This window comes from Papio anubis, chromosome 9, assembly GCF_008728515.1.
Source record: "Papio anubis isolate 15944 chromosome 9, Panubis1.0, whole genome shotgun sequence".
Classification (NCBI taxonomy): domain Eukaryota; kingdom Metazoa; phylum Chordata; class Mammalia; order Primates; family Cercopithecidae; genus Papio; species Papio anubis.
In genome coordinates, this window is record NC_044984.1 from 31,419,093 (window position 1) to 31,435,059 (window position 15,967).

A 15,967-nucleotide genomic window follows, 5' to 3' on the forward strand; every position below is an offset into this window, starting at 1 on the left:
TACTTTTTTTTTTTTTTTTTTTTTGAGATGGTGTCTTACTCTGTCACCCAGGCTGGAGTACAGTGGTGCGATCTTGGCTCACTGCAAGCTCTGCCTCCCGGGTTCACACCATTCTCCTGCCTCAGCCTCCTGACTAGCTGGGACTACAGGCGCCCACCACCATGCCTGGCTAATTTTTTGTATTTTTAGTAGAGATGGGGTTTCACCGTGTTAGCCAGGATGGTCTTGATCTCCTGACCTCGTGATCTGCCTGCCTCGGCCTCCTAAAGTGTTGGGATTACAGGCGTGAGCCATGGTGCCCGGCCACATTTTTGTTGTTTTAAGCCACTAAATTTGTGGTAATTTGTTAAGGCAGCAATAGGGAACTAATATACTAGAGAAGCAAGGCAGAAATCAGGGTCCCAGGTTTCAGTTCCTCCCCAGTTCTCTCTGCCCCATATGCCGTGAGGCAGCTTGCTGAATGAGATCCCCTAAGGCCTCCACCACAGCACACTCACCTCATTCCACAGGAATAAACTGTGTGAGAGAATGAAATAGATGATGTAGTGATAAGATGTAGAGCTCTGATTCTGCCTGAGCCCCTAGTTTCAGTCATTTTTTTTTTTTTTTTGAGATGGAGTGTCGCTCTGTCACCCAGGCTGGAGTGCGGTGACGTGATTTTGGCTCATGCAACCTCTGCCTCCCAGGTTCAAGCAATTCTCCTGCCTCAGTCTCCCAAGTAGCTGGGATTACAGGCACTCACCACCCCCTCCAGCCAATTTTTGCGTTTTTAGTAGAGATGAGGTTTCACGATGTTGGCCAGGCTAGTCTTGAACTCCTGACCCCAACTGATCCGCCCATCTCGGCCTCCCAAAGTGCTGGGATTACGGGCCAGAGCCACTGCGCCCAGCTCTTCCAGTCATTTTTGAGGCAAGTTAGTTCAGAGTTAAATTTCTGTCACTTGCAATTAAATTATCCTGCCTAAATCATAACGCTATGATGAGAGAGGGATGGTTGAAGGGGAAGAGGTGTTTTTTTGTTTTTGTTTTTTTTTTTGAGATGGAGTGTCGCTCTGTCACCCAGGCTGTAGTGCGGTGACATGATTTTGGCTCATGCAACCTCTGCCTCCCGGGTTCAAGCGATTCTCCTGCCTCGGCCTTCCGAGTAGCTGGGACTACAGACACATGCCACCACGCCCGGCTAATTTTTGTATTTTTGGTAGAGATGGGGTTTCGCTATGTTGGCCAGGCTGGTCTTGAACTCCTGACCTCAAGTGATCCACCACCTTGGCCTCCCAAAGTGCTGGGATTACAGGAGTGAGCCACCACGCCTGGCCCCAAATCAGTTTTTCTTTTCCTTCTGGTGAAACACACTGTGCACAGTGTAAAAATCCTACCTTATGTCATTTTTAAGTTACCAAATTGGAGCCACTTTCAAGTCTTTATCATTTCCTGTTTCTTTTCTTCCGTGCCAGATTAACTCAATGTTCTAGAGTCTAGACAGCTACTGGACAATCCTACTTAAGACTGATTGGTGGTGTTAGTGATAGGAAGACTTTTGAGCACTGGTCACATGATCATTTTTCCTTCTAGAAAAAGATGCATGTTTATAAAAGACTCTGGATGTTCCATCCTAAGAGGTAATGTATAATTTAAATGAAAACATATAATGGCATGCAGCATCCATTATATTTTACTTTTTGGAATATATGTAAGTTTGCTTTTCTAATTTTGTCATTAGCAAAGAGGAAAAGACTGCATCCATTGTTGCCACAGTTGTAGTTCTATCAGTTTTGCTCCAGGGCACCTCAGTCCTTTAAAGCAGTTACTGAGTATGCCCCTGAAGCTTTACCATGAGCCTGCTTCATACTTTTTTGTCTGTCTTTTCTTGTTAGGAAGAGTAGAGACTGCTCACAATTTTCTCTTTCCTTTTTCTTTTCCTTTTTTTTTTTTTTTTTTTTTTGTTTGAGACTGAGTCTCACTCTTGTTGCCCAGGCTGGAGTGCAATGACATGATCTTGGCTCACTGCAACCTCTGCCTCCTGGGTTCAAGCAATTCTCCTGCCTCAGCCTCCTGAGTAGTTGGGATTACAGGCATGCACCACCATGCCCGGCTAATTTTTGTATTTTTAGTAGAGACGGGGTTTCTCCATGTTGGTCAGACTGGTCTCAAACTCCCGACCTCACGTGATACGCCCACTTTGGCCTCCCAAAGTGCCGGGATTACAGGCATGAGCCACTGCGCCCCGCCTTCTCTTTTCTTTAGAAGAAAACGAAAGCTCCATCAACAGAGGGGTGAGAAGCAAAGGGGGTAATATCTGACTATTATGCAATATTATATTTGGTAGAAAGTCAAGAGACTTGGAATAAAACTGTTTTTTGGAGTTCTGAAATTTTTGTCTTATTTTATCTCTGCAATTTTTTTTTTTTGAAAATAATCAAACAGAAGATATTCACAAAATCTGTCAAGATGCCAAAACACCACTATTGGATCTTTAGGTCTTAGCTTATTTCATCCGTTTGTTCACAAATATTTATTAGGCACCTGCCATTTGTCCTGCTGAACAAATCAAGCGTGTTCCCCGCAGCAACTGTGTACAGCTAAGCAGGTGAATAGCACCCACTGGAGTTGCGTAGTGCACAACTTCCACTACTGCTGGTGGTCCTTGTCCTCATGGAGATTAAATTTAGTAACCTCTAGGAAGTCTTTCTCGAACCTCTCTCCTCCCGCTCTGACTGGAAAAAGTGCTCTTCTTATGTTTTCTTTTTATTTTCTTTTTCTTTTTCTTTCTTTTCTTTTCTTTTCTTTTTTTTTTGAGACAGGGCTCACTCTGTCACCTAGGCTGGAGTGCGGTGGCATGATCACAGTTCACTGCAGTCCCCACCTCCCAGGCTTAAGTGATCCTCCTACCGCAGCCTCCAAAGTAGTTGGGACCACAGGTGTGCACCACCATGACAGGCAGGCTAATTTTTTTGTATTTTTTGTAGAGACTGGGTTTTGCCATGTTGCCCAGACTAGCCTTGAACTCCTGACCTCAAGTGATCTGCCCATCCCAGCCTCCCAAAGTGCTGGGATCACAGACGTGAGTCACGGCATCTGGCCTCTTCTTATGCTTTCCATAACACAACCAGTCATAGTACCTTACCCAGTTATAATGGTGTCATCACCTGTCTCCTGTGTTAGACTGTAAACTCAGGAGACTGAGATGATGACTGTCTTGTTTGTCATTTTCTAAGGACTGGGATGCATCATGATTTAAAGAGTCAAAAATCCCTGTCTTCTAGGAGCTGATAATCTAGCAAGGGGATAAAGATAGTACACAAGTTCAATATGCAGTATGTTAGAAGGAGATAAGTGCAATGGAGAAAAATAAAGTAGGTGGGGAGGGGGGCTTTCTCCTCACCTGCTTTATTTATTTATTTATTTATTTATTTAGAGATGGAGTATTGCTCTGTTGCCCAGGCTGGAGTGCAATGGCAGGATCTCGGCTCACTGCAACCTCTGCCTCGTGGGCTCAAGGGATTCTCCTGCTTCAGCCTCCTGAGTAGCTGGGATTACAGGCCTGTGCCCCCACACCTGGCTAATTTTTGTATTTTTATAGAGATGGAGTTTCACCATGTTGGCCAGGCTGGTCTTGAACTCCTGACCTCAAGTGATCCGCCCGCCTCGGCCTCCCTAAGTGCTGGGATTACAGGCATGAGCCACTGCCCCCGGCCTCTCCTCACCTGCTTTAATTCTTTACTCAAATGTCACCTTTTTACTTTGAGATAGGAAATCTTTGGAGGTTTGGAGTAGAGGAGGGAGGGATACTATCTGTCTAAAAAGAAAAACAACATTTATAAATATAACAGTATGGGCTGGGCATGGTGGCTCAGGCCTGTGATCCTCTGGGAGGCCAAGACGGGTGGATCGCTTGAGGTCAGAAGTTCGAGACCAGCCTGGAGCTAACATGGTGAAACCCCGCCCCCCACCCGTCTCTACTAAAAATACAGCAATTTTCCCAGCGTGGTGGCAAGTGCCTGTAATACCAGCTACTCAGGAGGCTGAGGCAGGAGAATCGCTTCAACCCAGGAAGAGGAGGCTACAGTGAGCCGAGATTGCGCCACTGCATTCCAGCCTGGGCAACAGAGTCAGACTCTGTCTCAAAAAAAAAAAAAAAAAAAAAAAGAACAGTATGAGCAAAGAGCGAGCAAGGCAGTTATCAGATGTCTACAAATAAAGGTTTATACATAATATCGATAATAAATGCCTAGCTTCCCCTGTAAAACTCCAATACTCTTTTTTTTTTTTTGAGACGGAGTCTCGCTCTGTCGCCTGGGCTGGAGTGCAGTGGCTGGATCTCAGCTCACTGCAAGCTCCGCCTCCCGGGTTTACACCATTCTCCTGCCTCAGCCTCCCGAGTAGCTGGGACTACAGGCGCTCGCCACTTCGCCCGGCTAGTTTTTTGTATTTTTAGTAGAGACGGGGTTTCACCATGTTAGCCAGGATGGTCTCGATCTCCTGACCTCGTGATCCGCCCGTCTCGGCCTCCCAAAGTGCTGGGATTACAGGCTTGAGCCACCGCGCCCGGCCAACTCCAATACTCCTAATATTTTTTTTTCATGAACACCGCCCCCACGCTGCTCGGACTCCTGCTCTTTTTTTTTTTTTTTTTTTTGTCTTTTTGTAGAGATGAGGTCTCACTCTGTTGACCAGGCTGGTCTCGAACTCCTGGCTCAAGCGATCCTCCTGCTTCCGCTTCTTAAAGTGCTGGCATTACACCGCGCTCGGTCGTTTTTTTTGTTTGTTTGTTGTTTTGAGACGGAGTCTCGCTCTGTCGCCTAGGCTGGAGTGCAGTGGCACGATCTCTGCTCACTGCAAGCTCCGCCTCCCGGGTTCACGCCATTCTCCTTCCTCAGCCTCCCGAGTAGCTGGGACTACAGGCGCCCGCCACCACGCCCGGCTAATTTTTTGTATTTTTAGTCGACAGGGGGTTTCACCGTGGTCTCGATCTCCTGACTCGTGATCCACCCGCCTCCGCCTCCCAAAGTGCTGGGATTGCAGGCGTGAGCCACCGCGCCCGGCCTGTTTGCTTTTTTTTTTTTTTTTTTTACGAAACCCCTGGAGAACCCGCGTATTCTAACCCGGGCTAGTTTTTTTATTTTTGCAAAGTAACACCCCGCACATTCTAGTATCAGCGTACAGATTTTTTTGCACCCAGTTTGGTTGTCTGCGGCCATAAGCTCTTCTTTAAGCCTTTCCAACCCGTTCTTCCAGAGAAAGTGTCTTCATAAGGAAGTGACATTGGATAATTGACACACATCATTGTGCTTAACACATATTCACACCCGGCACTGTCACATCCATCGTGCCTTGAGCACAGGCATAAATATATGGTTTTCCTCCTGCGCTCCCCGCCCGCTCCTAGCCTTTGACTAGAGCCCGCGCAGCATCCCAGCCCCAGGCAAGGGCCTGCCGGTGCCCGCGCAGCCTCCTGGAAGCCGTGGGCATTAGCGTTCCTCCTCGCCAGAACTACAACTCCCAGCAGGCCTTGCTCCTCTCCACCTCCCTCGCAGCGCATGGCCTGCCGGGAGGGGGCAGGTAGCCGGCGGGCCCGGTCCAATGGGTGCCGGCTTCCGAGGAGAGGGAGGAGGAAAGGAGGAAGGAGGCGAACTCTGGGCCCCGGCCCCATTCATTGCCGCGGCCGGCGGGCACTGGGGCCCCGTGTTTTCAGAGTCATGGAGGCGCTAATTCCTGTCATTAACAAGCTCCAGGACGTCTTCAACACGGTGGGCGCCGACATCATCCAGCTGCCTCAAATCGTCGTAGTGGGAACGCAGGTGAGAGCAGCAGGCGGCGTTCGCTCGGGCCAGACCCCCGGCCGCAGGCCTGGTCGGTGCTGCGGCAGTGCCCACTCCCGCGCCAGCCTTTGCGGCCTGTGGGAGGAGGGCCTTGCTGGGGGCCCCAGGGCTCTCCGGGCTCTACCGCACCCGCCCGCCCGGGGCAGCGTTGCATCGAGGCGGAGAATCCGGGGCCCGGCCAGGGGCGGAGCCGGCGCGGCGGGCCTGGATGGCCCGGCGGGTCCCGGGGGCAGGAGAGGGAAAGATGGGCCGGCGGGCGGAACTAAAGTCCGCTGGGACCGGGCGCGGCCTCGTCCGCTTGCCGCTGCCTCCAAGGGCACCTGGGGGACGCGCGGGGCACTCGGGGCCGCGCTGGGCTCGGTGGATTGGCTGTTCCCATCTCGGTTGGCTTTCGTTCGACGGGTGTTTTATTCTCCCTGCCTTGCCCAGGGACTGCAGAGTTAGTTTTGGAATCGCGCTGTGGAGGCTGAGAGACGCTACCGTGCGTGAGCGCCAGTGTTTTCCTGCAGTGTAATTCCACCAGGTCTCGAGAACGCCGAATAAGCATTTAAAAAACAAAACAAAACAAAACGTGTATCTAGAGTTCTGCGGGTGTTGGGAAGGAATGTCCCATTTTTCTGCGTAGGCTGTGGTTTTTGTCTTCCACAGTTTTGTGATCGTGCCCTAAATTGGGCATCAGTTTCTCCGGTCTTCTCATAGCTAACTCATTTTTTTAAATGCAGAAATGTTGAGGAAATAAATGTTATTTCTAGAGTGACAGAGAAGGAGTATAAATTTCCTTTTCTCTGCCTGCTGCTTTTATTGACCTAGGAATCATAGGACTTCGATTAGAGTTCAGAGAAACGGATTTTAGAAATTAGTATACTGATTTTAAGTGCCTTCATTTCTTAATAGTATGTTTTCTATTGAGAAGGTGACGGTTTCCCCATCATTTTCCATGAGGTACATAGTATAGGGTATAAATATTATGAGAAGGAACTTAATGTTCAAAGTATTAGTGGCTATCCAGACACTGGAAACTATAGACATCCTGTACTCATTTGTTTGTTTGCTTGGCTTTTAAATAGTTGAAGCAATAGAAATTGTTTTAGAAACACATTTCCTTGGTCTGCGATAGGATTGGGAAAGATTCTGCTCAATCTTGCCTACATATTCTAGTATTTGTAACACTTAATATTTATAATGTTTGGAGACTCAGAAGCATCAAACATAAATTACAAGGAATATTTTTTATTGAATATAATTTTGTTCAGTCAGGGACATGTAGTAAGTGCTCTAAATATTTTGAATAAATATTGCTCACTCTAACCACATAATGTTTTAAAACACTGGTACTTTTATCATCAAAAACCAGTTTTTGTAAAAAGAATTAGAGATAATATAAATTGAGTCTTTGATAGTCAGTGATTCAGAAGTGTCTCCTAGCTGCACACTAGAAACTTTCCATATACCTTTAAAAGAGATTCTCAGTGCTTTATAAGCATGAAGAAGTAAAAGAATTAGGGATATAGTGTGTCAGCATAGTTTAAAATCAATACTTTTTTTCTTTTTGCACAAAATAGAGTTTATTTTGGTCAGTAAACCTGTTGGCAAAATACAGAGTGGCAGGAGAGAAAAGTAAAGATCCCATCCTTCTGAAAGCCATTAACGTGCAGAAGCCATCCTAGTACTGACAGTTATATGCTATATCTGCATGTTGATGTTTGACATTTCTCAAGAGGTCAGTTTTTCTGCTTGATTTAATGAGGGTTATCTCCATCTAAGTTCTTATTAACTGATAATCAGCCTTTTACTCAAGTACAGAAGACATACAGAATAGAAATTATCCAAGGTAGGCAGATCACTTGAGTCCAGGAGTTCAAGACCAGTCTGGGCAACGTGGGGCAACTCCATCTCTACAAAAAATACAAAAATTAGCTGGGTGTGGTGGCGCGAACCTGTAGTCCCAGCAACTCAGCTGGCTGAGGTGGGAGGATCACCTGAGCCTGGGAGGTTGAGGCTGAGGTGTGTGCAGGAGTGCATATCACTGCACCCCAGCAGAAAGAGAGAGAGAGAGAGAGAATAGAAACTATTTCCTCCCCACACCGCTGCGCCCCGCGCGCCCCCCCGCCCCCACCGCCTTTTTTGTAGTGTGTTGGGGAAACAAGAATATCTTCTTGGTTTGGATACTAGTATACCATTACTTTGTGATGTCTGCCATTTTTACTCTTTGCTATTATGTAACATATATATACCTCACATATTTAATGGAGTAGTTGTAGTGAGTGAATTCCAGACATATAAGTGTTTTGTACTTAGTTCTGCCTAGTAAACCTATCGGCAGTAATCATGTCTTCAGAATACAGGTTTAAATTCGCCAAGTACTATGGTGTGTGGCGTGTGCCAGTAGTCCCAGCTACTTGGGAAGACTGCCTGAGTCCAGGAGTTTGAGGCTGCAGTGAGCTATGATTCTGCGATGGCACTCCAGCCTGGGCAACAGAGTGAGACCCTGTGTCTTAAAAAAATTAAAAAACAACTACAAGTGTAGTGTCTATCCTACATATTATCCATACCTTAAATGGCTTCAGTTTCTATCTTGTTGAACTTTTTGGAATAGTGATTCTCAGACTTGAGTGTTTATTAAGAATCACTTTGGGTTTAGGTTTAGGTTTTTGTTTTTGTTTTTTTTTGTTTTTTGAGATGGAGTTTCGCTCTTGTTGCCTGGGCTGGAGTGCAATGGCATGATCTCGGCTCACTGCAACCTCTGCCTCCTGGCTGCAAGCGATTCTCCTGCCTCAGCCTCTCGCGTAGCTGGGATTACAGGCATGCGCCACCATGCCCGGCTAATTTTGTATTTTTAGTAGAGATAGAGTTTCTCATTGTTGGTCAGGCTGGTCTCAAACTCCCGACCTCAGGTGGTCCGCCCGCCTCAGCCTCCCAAAGTGCTGGGATTACAGGTGTGAGCCACCGCACCCGGCCAAAGAATCACTTTGAAAATAAGTTTCCTGGATCCTATCCCCAGAGATTTTGATAATAAGCCTGAGGTGGGTGAGGGACCATAGGTGATTCTGATACAGATGGTTCCTAGATCTTAATTTGAAAAACATAGTGAATCATTGGGTTTTAAAATGCATGATACTGGAAAAAGCAGGAAAATTAGGGGAAGTTGAATCTATGGCATAGTACCATCCAGTACCATGCTGACTTTGGTGGCATTCTTGCTCTAATATATCACTTCCCAGGCAAACATTGCTGACTTCTAAATGTTTTAAACTTTGTTTTTATGAAATGCCCAAGTAACACTCATTTGGGGGCTAGGGACTTGGAGGAGTGGAGGTGAGGGACTCATGTTTACAGCTATCAATCATTCACATGTTTTATGTGTTAGCTAAATAAATTGTTTTTCTTTTTTGCTAGTAGGGACCATCTGTGAAATGAACAGACATAGTGGGGAGAGAGAGAAGGCTGATGATACTTTTAGACCATGGTGTACTTTGCAGGTAGAGGAGATAAGACTTAAAACAACTTTTGTGACTCAACTTGGGAAATTTAATCCTATTTCTTTTTTTTGTTTTGTTTTGTTTTTTGTTTGAGACGGGGTCTCGCTCTGTCACCCAGGCTGGAGTGCAGTGGCCGGATCTCAGCTCACTGCAAGCTCCGCCTCCCGGGTTCACGCCATTCTCCTGCCTCAGCCTCCCGAGTAGCTGGACTACAGGCGTCCGCCACCTCGCCCAGCTAGTTTTTTGTATTTTTTAGTAGAGACGGGGTTTCACCGGGTTCGCAGGAGGGTCTCGATCTCCTGACCTTGTGATCCGCCCGTCTCGGCCTCCCAAAGTGCTGGGATTACAGGAATCCTATTTCTTAAATTAAGAATTGGAAAGGGGAGCCATCCAGGTATGTAATCTAAACTACCACTCAATATAGGTATCTGAATACAGATGACATTAACCTGAGACTCTGGCTTAGTGTTCCTAGTAATGTACTTTACGCTTTTCCTTTTATTTCAGTGATTTCGGCATTCCATCTTCAGTAATTCAGACAAATGTAAAAGGAAAAACAATTTGGATTTTTATTTTTATTTTTTGAGGGTCTGGCTCTTTCACCCACGCTAGAGTGCACTGGTATAATCCGTAGCTCACTGTAACCTCAAATTCCTGGGCGCAAGCAGTCCTCTCGCCTCAGCCTTCTGAGTAGCTGGTATTACAGGCATGCACCATTATGCCTGGCTAATTTTTTTAAAAAAATTTAAAATCGCTGCCTTACTGTGTTACCAAGGCTGGTTTCAAACTCCTGGGCTCAAATGATCCTCTTGCCTTGGCCTCCCAAAGTGCTGGGATTATAGGTGTGAGCCACTGCACCCAGCCTAAAAATAATTTGGATTTTATTTTACTTGTTTTTGAGGGGTAGTCTGGCTCTGTCTCCCAGGCTGGAGTGCAGTGGCTAGATCTCAGCTCACCGCAAGCTCCGCCTCCCGGGTTCACGCCATTCTCCTGCCTCAGCCTCCCAGTAGCTGGGACTACAGGCGCCCGCCACCACGTCCGGCTAATTTTTTTGTATTTTAGTAGAGATGGGGTTTCACCGTGTTAGCCAGGCTGGTCTCGATCTCCTGACCTCGTGATCCTCCCGTCTTGGCCTCCCAAAGTGCTGGGATTACAGGCATGAGCCACCGCGCCCGGCTATTATTTATTTTTTTAGAGATGGAGTTCCGCTTGTTGCCCAGGCTGGAGTGCAGTGGTGCGATCTTGGCTCACTGCAGCCTCCGCCTCCTGGGTTCAAGCGATTCTCCTGCCTCAGCCTCCTGAGTAGCTGGGATTACAGGTGCCCACCACCATGAATGGCTATTTTTTTTTTCTTTGTTTCTTGAGACGGCGTCTCGCTCTGTTGCCCAGGCTGGAGTGTAGTGGCGTGATCTCTGTTCACTACAACCTCGCTTACCGGGTTCAAGTGATTCTCCTGCCTCAGCCTCCTGAGTAGCTGGGATTACAGGTGCAGGCCACCATGCCTGGCTAATTTTTGTGCTTTTAGTAGAGACTGGATTTCACCATGTTGGTCAGGCTGGTCTCGAACTCCTGACCTCATGATCCACCCGCCTCGGCCTCCCAAAGTGCTGGGATTACAGACGCGAGCCACTGCGCTTGGCCTAATTTTTGTATTTTTATTAGAGACAGGGTTTTACCATGTTGGCCAGACTGGTCTCAAACTCCTGACCTCAAATGATCTGCCTGCCTCAGCCTCCCAAAGTGCTGGGATAACAGGTATGAGCCACTATGCCCAGCCAATAATTTGGATTTTAATTACTAATTTCCAAATCAACTTTAAAAAAATTAACATTAAAAATACTGAAATATTCATATAACACAAAATTCACTATTATACACAACTCAGCAGTGTTTAGTACGTTCACAAAGTTGTACCACCATAGTGTAATTCCAGAATATTTTCATTACCTGAAAAAGAAAACTCCTGCCCCTAAGCAGTCACCCCCATTTTGTCCTCCCCCAACTTCTGACAGGTTTTGATTTTATAAGCCCGACATGGGTGAGGGACCATCGGTAACTCTGATACAGATGGTTCCTAGATCCTAATTTGAAAAATATATTAGTGAATCATTGGATTTTAAAGTGCATGATACTGGAAAAAGCAGGAATCGCTGGCAACCACTAATCTACTTTCTGTCTCTGCGGATTTGCCTATTTGGGATATTTCACATTAGTGGAATCCTATAATATGTGATTTGATCTTTTGTGCCAGGCATCTGTTGCTCAACATAATTTTTTTTTTTTTTTTTTTGAGATGGAGTTTTGCCCTGTTGCTCAGGCTGAAGTGCAATGGCATGACCTCAGCTCACTGCAACCTCCACCTCCCGGGTTCACGTGATTCTTCTGCCTCAGCCCAGATTACAGGCATGGTCTACCACACCCAGCTACTTTTTTTGTATTTTTAGTAGAGACGGGGTTTTGCCATGTTGGCCAGGCTGATCTTGAACTCCTGGCCTCAAGTGATCTGCCTGCCTCGGCCTCCTAAAGTGCTGGGATTATAGGCATGAGCCACTCAACAATGTTTTGTAGGTTTATCCATTATGTAGCATGGCAGAATAATAAATATTCCATTGTATAGATACAGCACAGTTTATCAGTTCATCAACTGATGGATTTTTGGGTTGTTTCTATTTTTTGGCTATTTTGAATAATACTGCTGTGAACATTCATTTACAAGTTGTGTGAATGTGTGTTTTAAATTCTCTTGAGTATATACCTAAGTAGACTTGCTGGGTCATATGATAATTCTTATGTTTAACTTTCTGAAAAACTGCCAAACTGTTTTCTATAGTGGCTGCACCTTTTTTTTTTTTCGAGTCAGGGTCTCACTCTCTCCCCCAGACTGGAGTATAGTGGCGCGATCTTGGCTTACCTCAGCCTCTACCTCCCAGGCTCAAGCGGTTCTCCTGCTTCAGTGTCCCGAGTAGCCAGGATTACAGGTGCGCGCCACTACTGCCTGGCTACTTTTTATATTTTTAGTTAGAGACGGGGTTTTGTCATGTTGCTCAGGCTGGTCTCAAATCCCTGACCTCAAATGATCCACCCACCTCAGCCTCCCAAAGTGCTGGGATTACAGGTGTGAGCTGCCGTGTCCAGCTGTGACTGCACCATTTCACACCCCCTTTGGGGTTCCGGTTTCTGCACGCCCTTCTCAACAGTTTTATTTTATTATTATTATTTTTTGAGATGGAGTCTCGCTCTGTCGCCCAGGCTGGAGTGCAGTGGCGCGATCTCGGCTCACTGCAAGCTCCGCCTCCCGGATTCACGCCATTCTCTTGCGTCAGCCTCCCAAGTAGCTGGGACTACAGGCAACCGCCACCGTGCCCGGCTAATTTTTTTTGTATTTTTTTGGTAGAGACCAGGTTTCACCGTGTTGGCCAGGATGGTCTCGATCTCCTGACCTCGTGATCCACCCACCTCGGCCTCCCAAAGTGCTGGGATTACAGGCGTGAACCACCGCGCCCGGCCAACACTGTTATTGTCTTTTTTTTTTTTTTTTTTTAAAGCGCTAAATCATTCTGCAATTCTTTATTTGAAAAACAGCATTTTTTGACCCCTATCCTTCTCTTATGGCCAACTCATTCATAGTTTGATGTCTCTCTCTTTTTTTTTTCTCCATGAGCACTGCGTTCTACATTTTAGCATTTATTGACTGTAGTTTAATTCCTTCTGATGCATTGTTTTCTTGTGTTTTTCGATAAATGTGTTTTTCCCTTTTTTTGTATAGATTATGAGCTGCTGCTTTTTTTTTTTTTAGCTTAACAAAATGGAGGTGAAATTTGCCGAACATAAAATTAGCCCTTTTTCTTTTCTTTTTTTTTGAGACGGAGTTGCCCAGGCTGGAGTGCAATGGCACGATCTTGGGTCACTGCAACCTCTGCCTCCCGGGTTCATGTGATTCTCCTGCCTCAGCCTCCCAAGTAGCTGGGATTACAGGCATGTGCCACGCCTGGCTAATTTTGTATTTTTAGTAGAGACAGGGTATCTCCATGTTGGTCAGGCTGGTCTCAAACTCCCGACCTCAGGTGATCCACCTGCCTCGGCCTCCCAAAGTGCTGGGATTATAGGTGTGAGCCACTGTGCCCGGCCAAAATTAGCTTATAAAATGTATAATTCTGTGGCATTTAGTGCGTTCATGATGACATGTCTGTCTAGGTCCAAAACAATTTCATCACAAAAGAAAACTGTACTATTGAGCTGTCTCTCCCTCTTCTTTCTTTTCCATTTAATGGCTGAGTAATATTCTATTATATGTATAAACCACGTTTGGTTTATTCAATTACCTATTGATGAGCAGTTGGGTTATTTCTACCTTTTGGCTGTTGTGAATAGTGCTGCTATGAACAGTGGTGTACAAGTATTTGAGTACCTGTTATCAGTTATTTTGGTATATACCTAGGAGTAAAATTGCTGAGTTCTAAGGTAATTTTGTTTAACTTTTTGAGCAACCACCAAACTGTTTTCCACAGCAGCTACCCCATTTTAAAATTCCCACCAGCAATGTATGAGGGGTGCAGTTTTTCTGTATCTTTGTCAACATTTGTTATTATCTGTTTTTGATTACAGTCATACTAATGGGTGTAAAGTGGCATTTCATTGTAGTTTTGCTTTGCATTTTTCCCTAATGACTAATGGTGTTGAACATCTTTTTGTGTGCTTGTTGGGGTTGTCTTATTGTTGAATTGTAAAAGTTCTTTTTTTTTTTTTTTGAGATGGAGTCTCGCTCTGTTGCCCAGGCTGGAGTGCAGTGGCGCCATCTCAACTCACTGCAACCTCTGCCTCCCGGGTTTAAGCGATTCTTCTGTCTTAGCCTCCCGAGTAGCTGGGACTACAGGCGTGCACCACCACGCCTGGCTAATTTCTGTAGTTTCAGTTGAGATGGGGGTGTCACCACATTGGCCAGGCTGGTCTCGAACTCCTGACCTTGTGATCTGCCCGCCTCGGCCTCCCAAAGTGCTGGGATTTACAGGTGTGAGCTACCATGCCCGGCCAAGAGTTCTTTATATATTCTGGATACTAGACACCTAACAGTATGTAATATACAAATATTTTCTCTCATTCTGTAGGTTTTGTTTTTTTTCTTTTCCTTTTCTTTTTTTTTTTTTGAGACACAGTTTTGCTCTTTTGCCCAGGCTGGAGTGCAATAGTGTGATCTTGGCTCACTGCAACTTCTGCCTTCTGGATTCAAGTGATTCCTCTGCCTCAGCCTCATGAGTAACTGGGATTACAGGCTCGTGCCACCACATCCAGCTAATTTTTGTATTTTTAGTACAGATGGAGTTTTACCATGTTGGCCAGGCTGGTCTTGAACTCGTGACCTCAGGTGATCCGCCCGCCTTGGCCTCCCAAAGTACTGAGATTACAGGCATAAGCCACCACACCCGGCCTTGTCTTTTTACTGCCTTGTTAGTGTTCTTCAGTATGTAAAAGGTTTTGCTTTTGATTAAGGCTAATTTATCTTTTTTTTTTCTTTTATTGCTTGTGATTTTGGTGTCATATCTAAGGCATTGACAATTCCAAAGCCATGAAGATTTATTTATTTTTTGTTTTTTAATGTTTGTTTCCCTAATTATTTTATAGTTTTGACTTGTATATTTAGGCTTTTGGTCCATTTTGAGTACATCTTCGTATGGTATAAGGTAGGGGTTCATTTCATTTTTTTGCATATGCTTCTCCAGTTGACCCTGTACCATTTGTTGGAGAGACTGTTCTTTCTCCATTAAATAGTCTTGGTATTGCTGAAAATCAGTTGACCAAAGATTTTTTTTTTTGAGACAAGGTCTCACTTTGTCACCCAGGCTGGAGTGCAGAGGCGCAGTCTCGGCTCACTGTAACCTCTACCTCCTGGGCCCAAGCGAGTCTCCTGCCTCAGTCTCCTAAATAGCCTAAGTAGCCTCCTAAGTAGCTGGGACTACAGGCGCCTGCCACCATGCCTGGCTATTTTTTTGTGTGTTTTTTTTTAGTGGAGATGGGATTTTGCCATGTTGGCCAGGCTGGTCTTGAACTCCAGACCTCAGGTGATCCACCTACCTTAGCCTTCCAAAGTGCTGGGATTACAGGCATGAGCCACTGTGCCTGGCCAGCCAAAGATGTATTATATGGGTTTATTTCTGGATTCTCAGTTCCTTTCTGCTTTGATTACTGTATCTTTGGAGTATATTTTAAATTTGAGAAGTGTAACTTTCCCAGCATTGTTTTCCTTTTTCAAAATTCTTTTGATTGTTTGGGGTCCCTTGCCATTCCATATGAATTTTATTTTATATTATTTTATTTTGAGAGGTAGTCTCACTCTGTGCCCAGGCTGGAGTGCAGTGGCACAATCTCAACTCATTTGCAGCCTCTGCCTCCTGGGTTCAAGTGATCCAACCACCTCAGGCTCCCATGTAGCTGAGATTACAGATGCCCACCACCACGCCTGGCTAATATGTGTTTTTTTTAGTAGAGATGGGGTTTTAACCATGTTGGCCAGGTTGGTCCCAAACTCCTAACCTCAGGTGATCCGCCTGCCTTGGCCTCCCAGAATGCTGGGATTATAGGCATGAGCCACTGTGCGGGCCCCATATGAATTTTAGATTTGGCTTCTTCATTTCTGTAAATAAGATGGTTGGGATTTTGGTGGGGATTGTGTTGC

At 45.7% G+C, this 15,967-nt stretch overlaps 1 protein-coding gene across 8 annotated transcripts in view; it reads left to right on the forward strand.

Annotated features, from left to right (window-relative positions):
* The first annotated feature begins 5,531 nt into the window (after positions 1-5,531).
* Positions 5,532-15,967, forward strand: part of DNM1L (dynamin 1 like) — a 67,529-nt gene continuing 57,093 nt past the window's right edge. For 6 of the 8 annotated variants that reach the window (XM_003906191.3, XM_009180498.2, XM_009180501.3 and 3 more), the window contains exon 1: positions 5,538-5,797. In XM_003906191.3, coding sequence (XP_003906240.3) covers positions 5,696-5,797 — 102 coding nt within the window. In that variant the 5' untranslated portion in view covers positions 5,538-5,695. Of the gene's footprint in view, positions 5,798-15,967 lie in introns of all 8 variants that reach the window. The other 2 variants (XM_003906190.3, XM_009180502.1) reach the window with 2 other exon arrangements.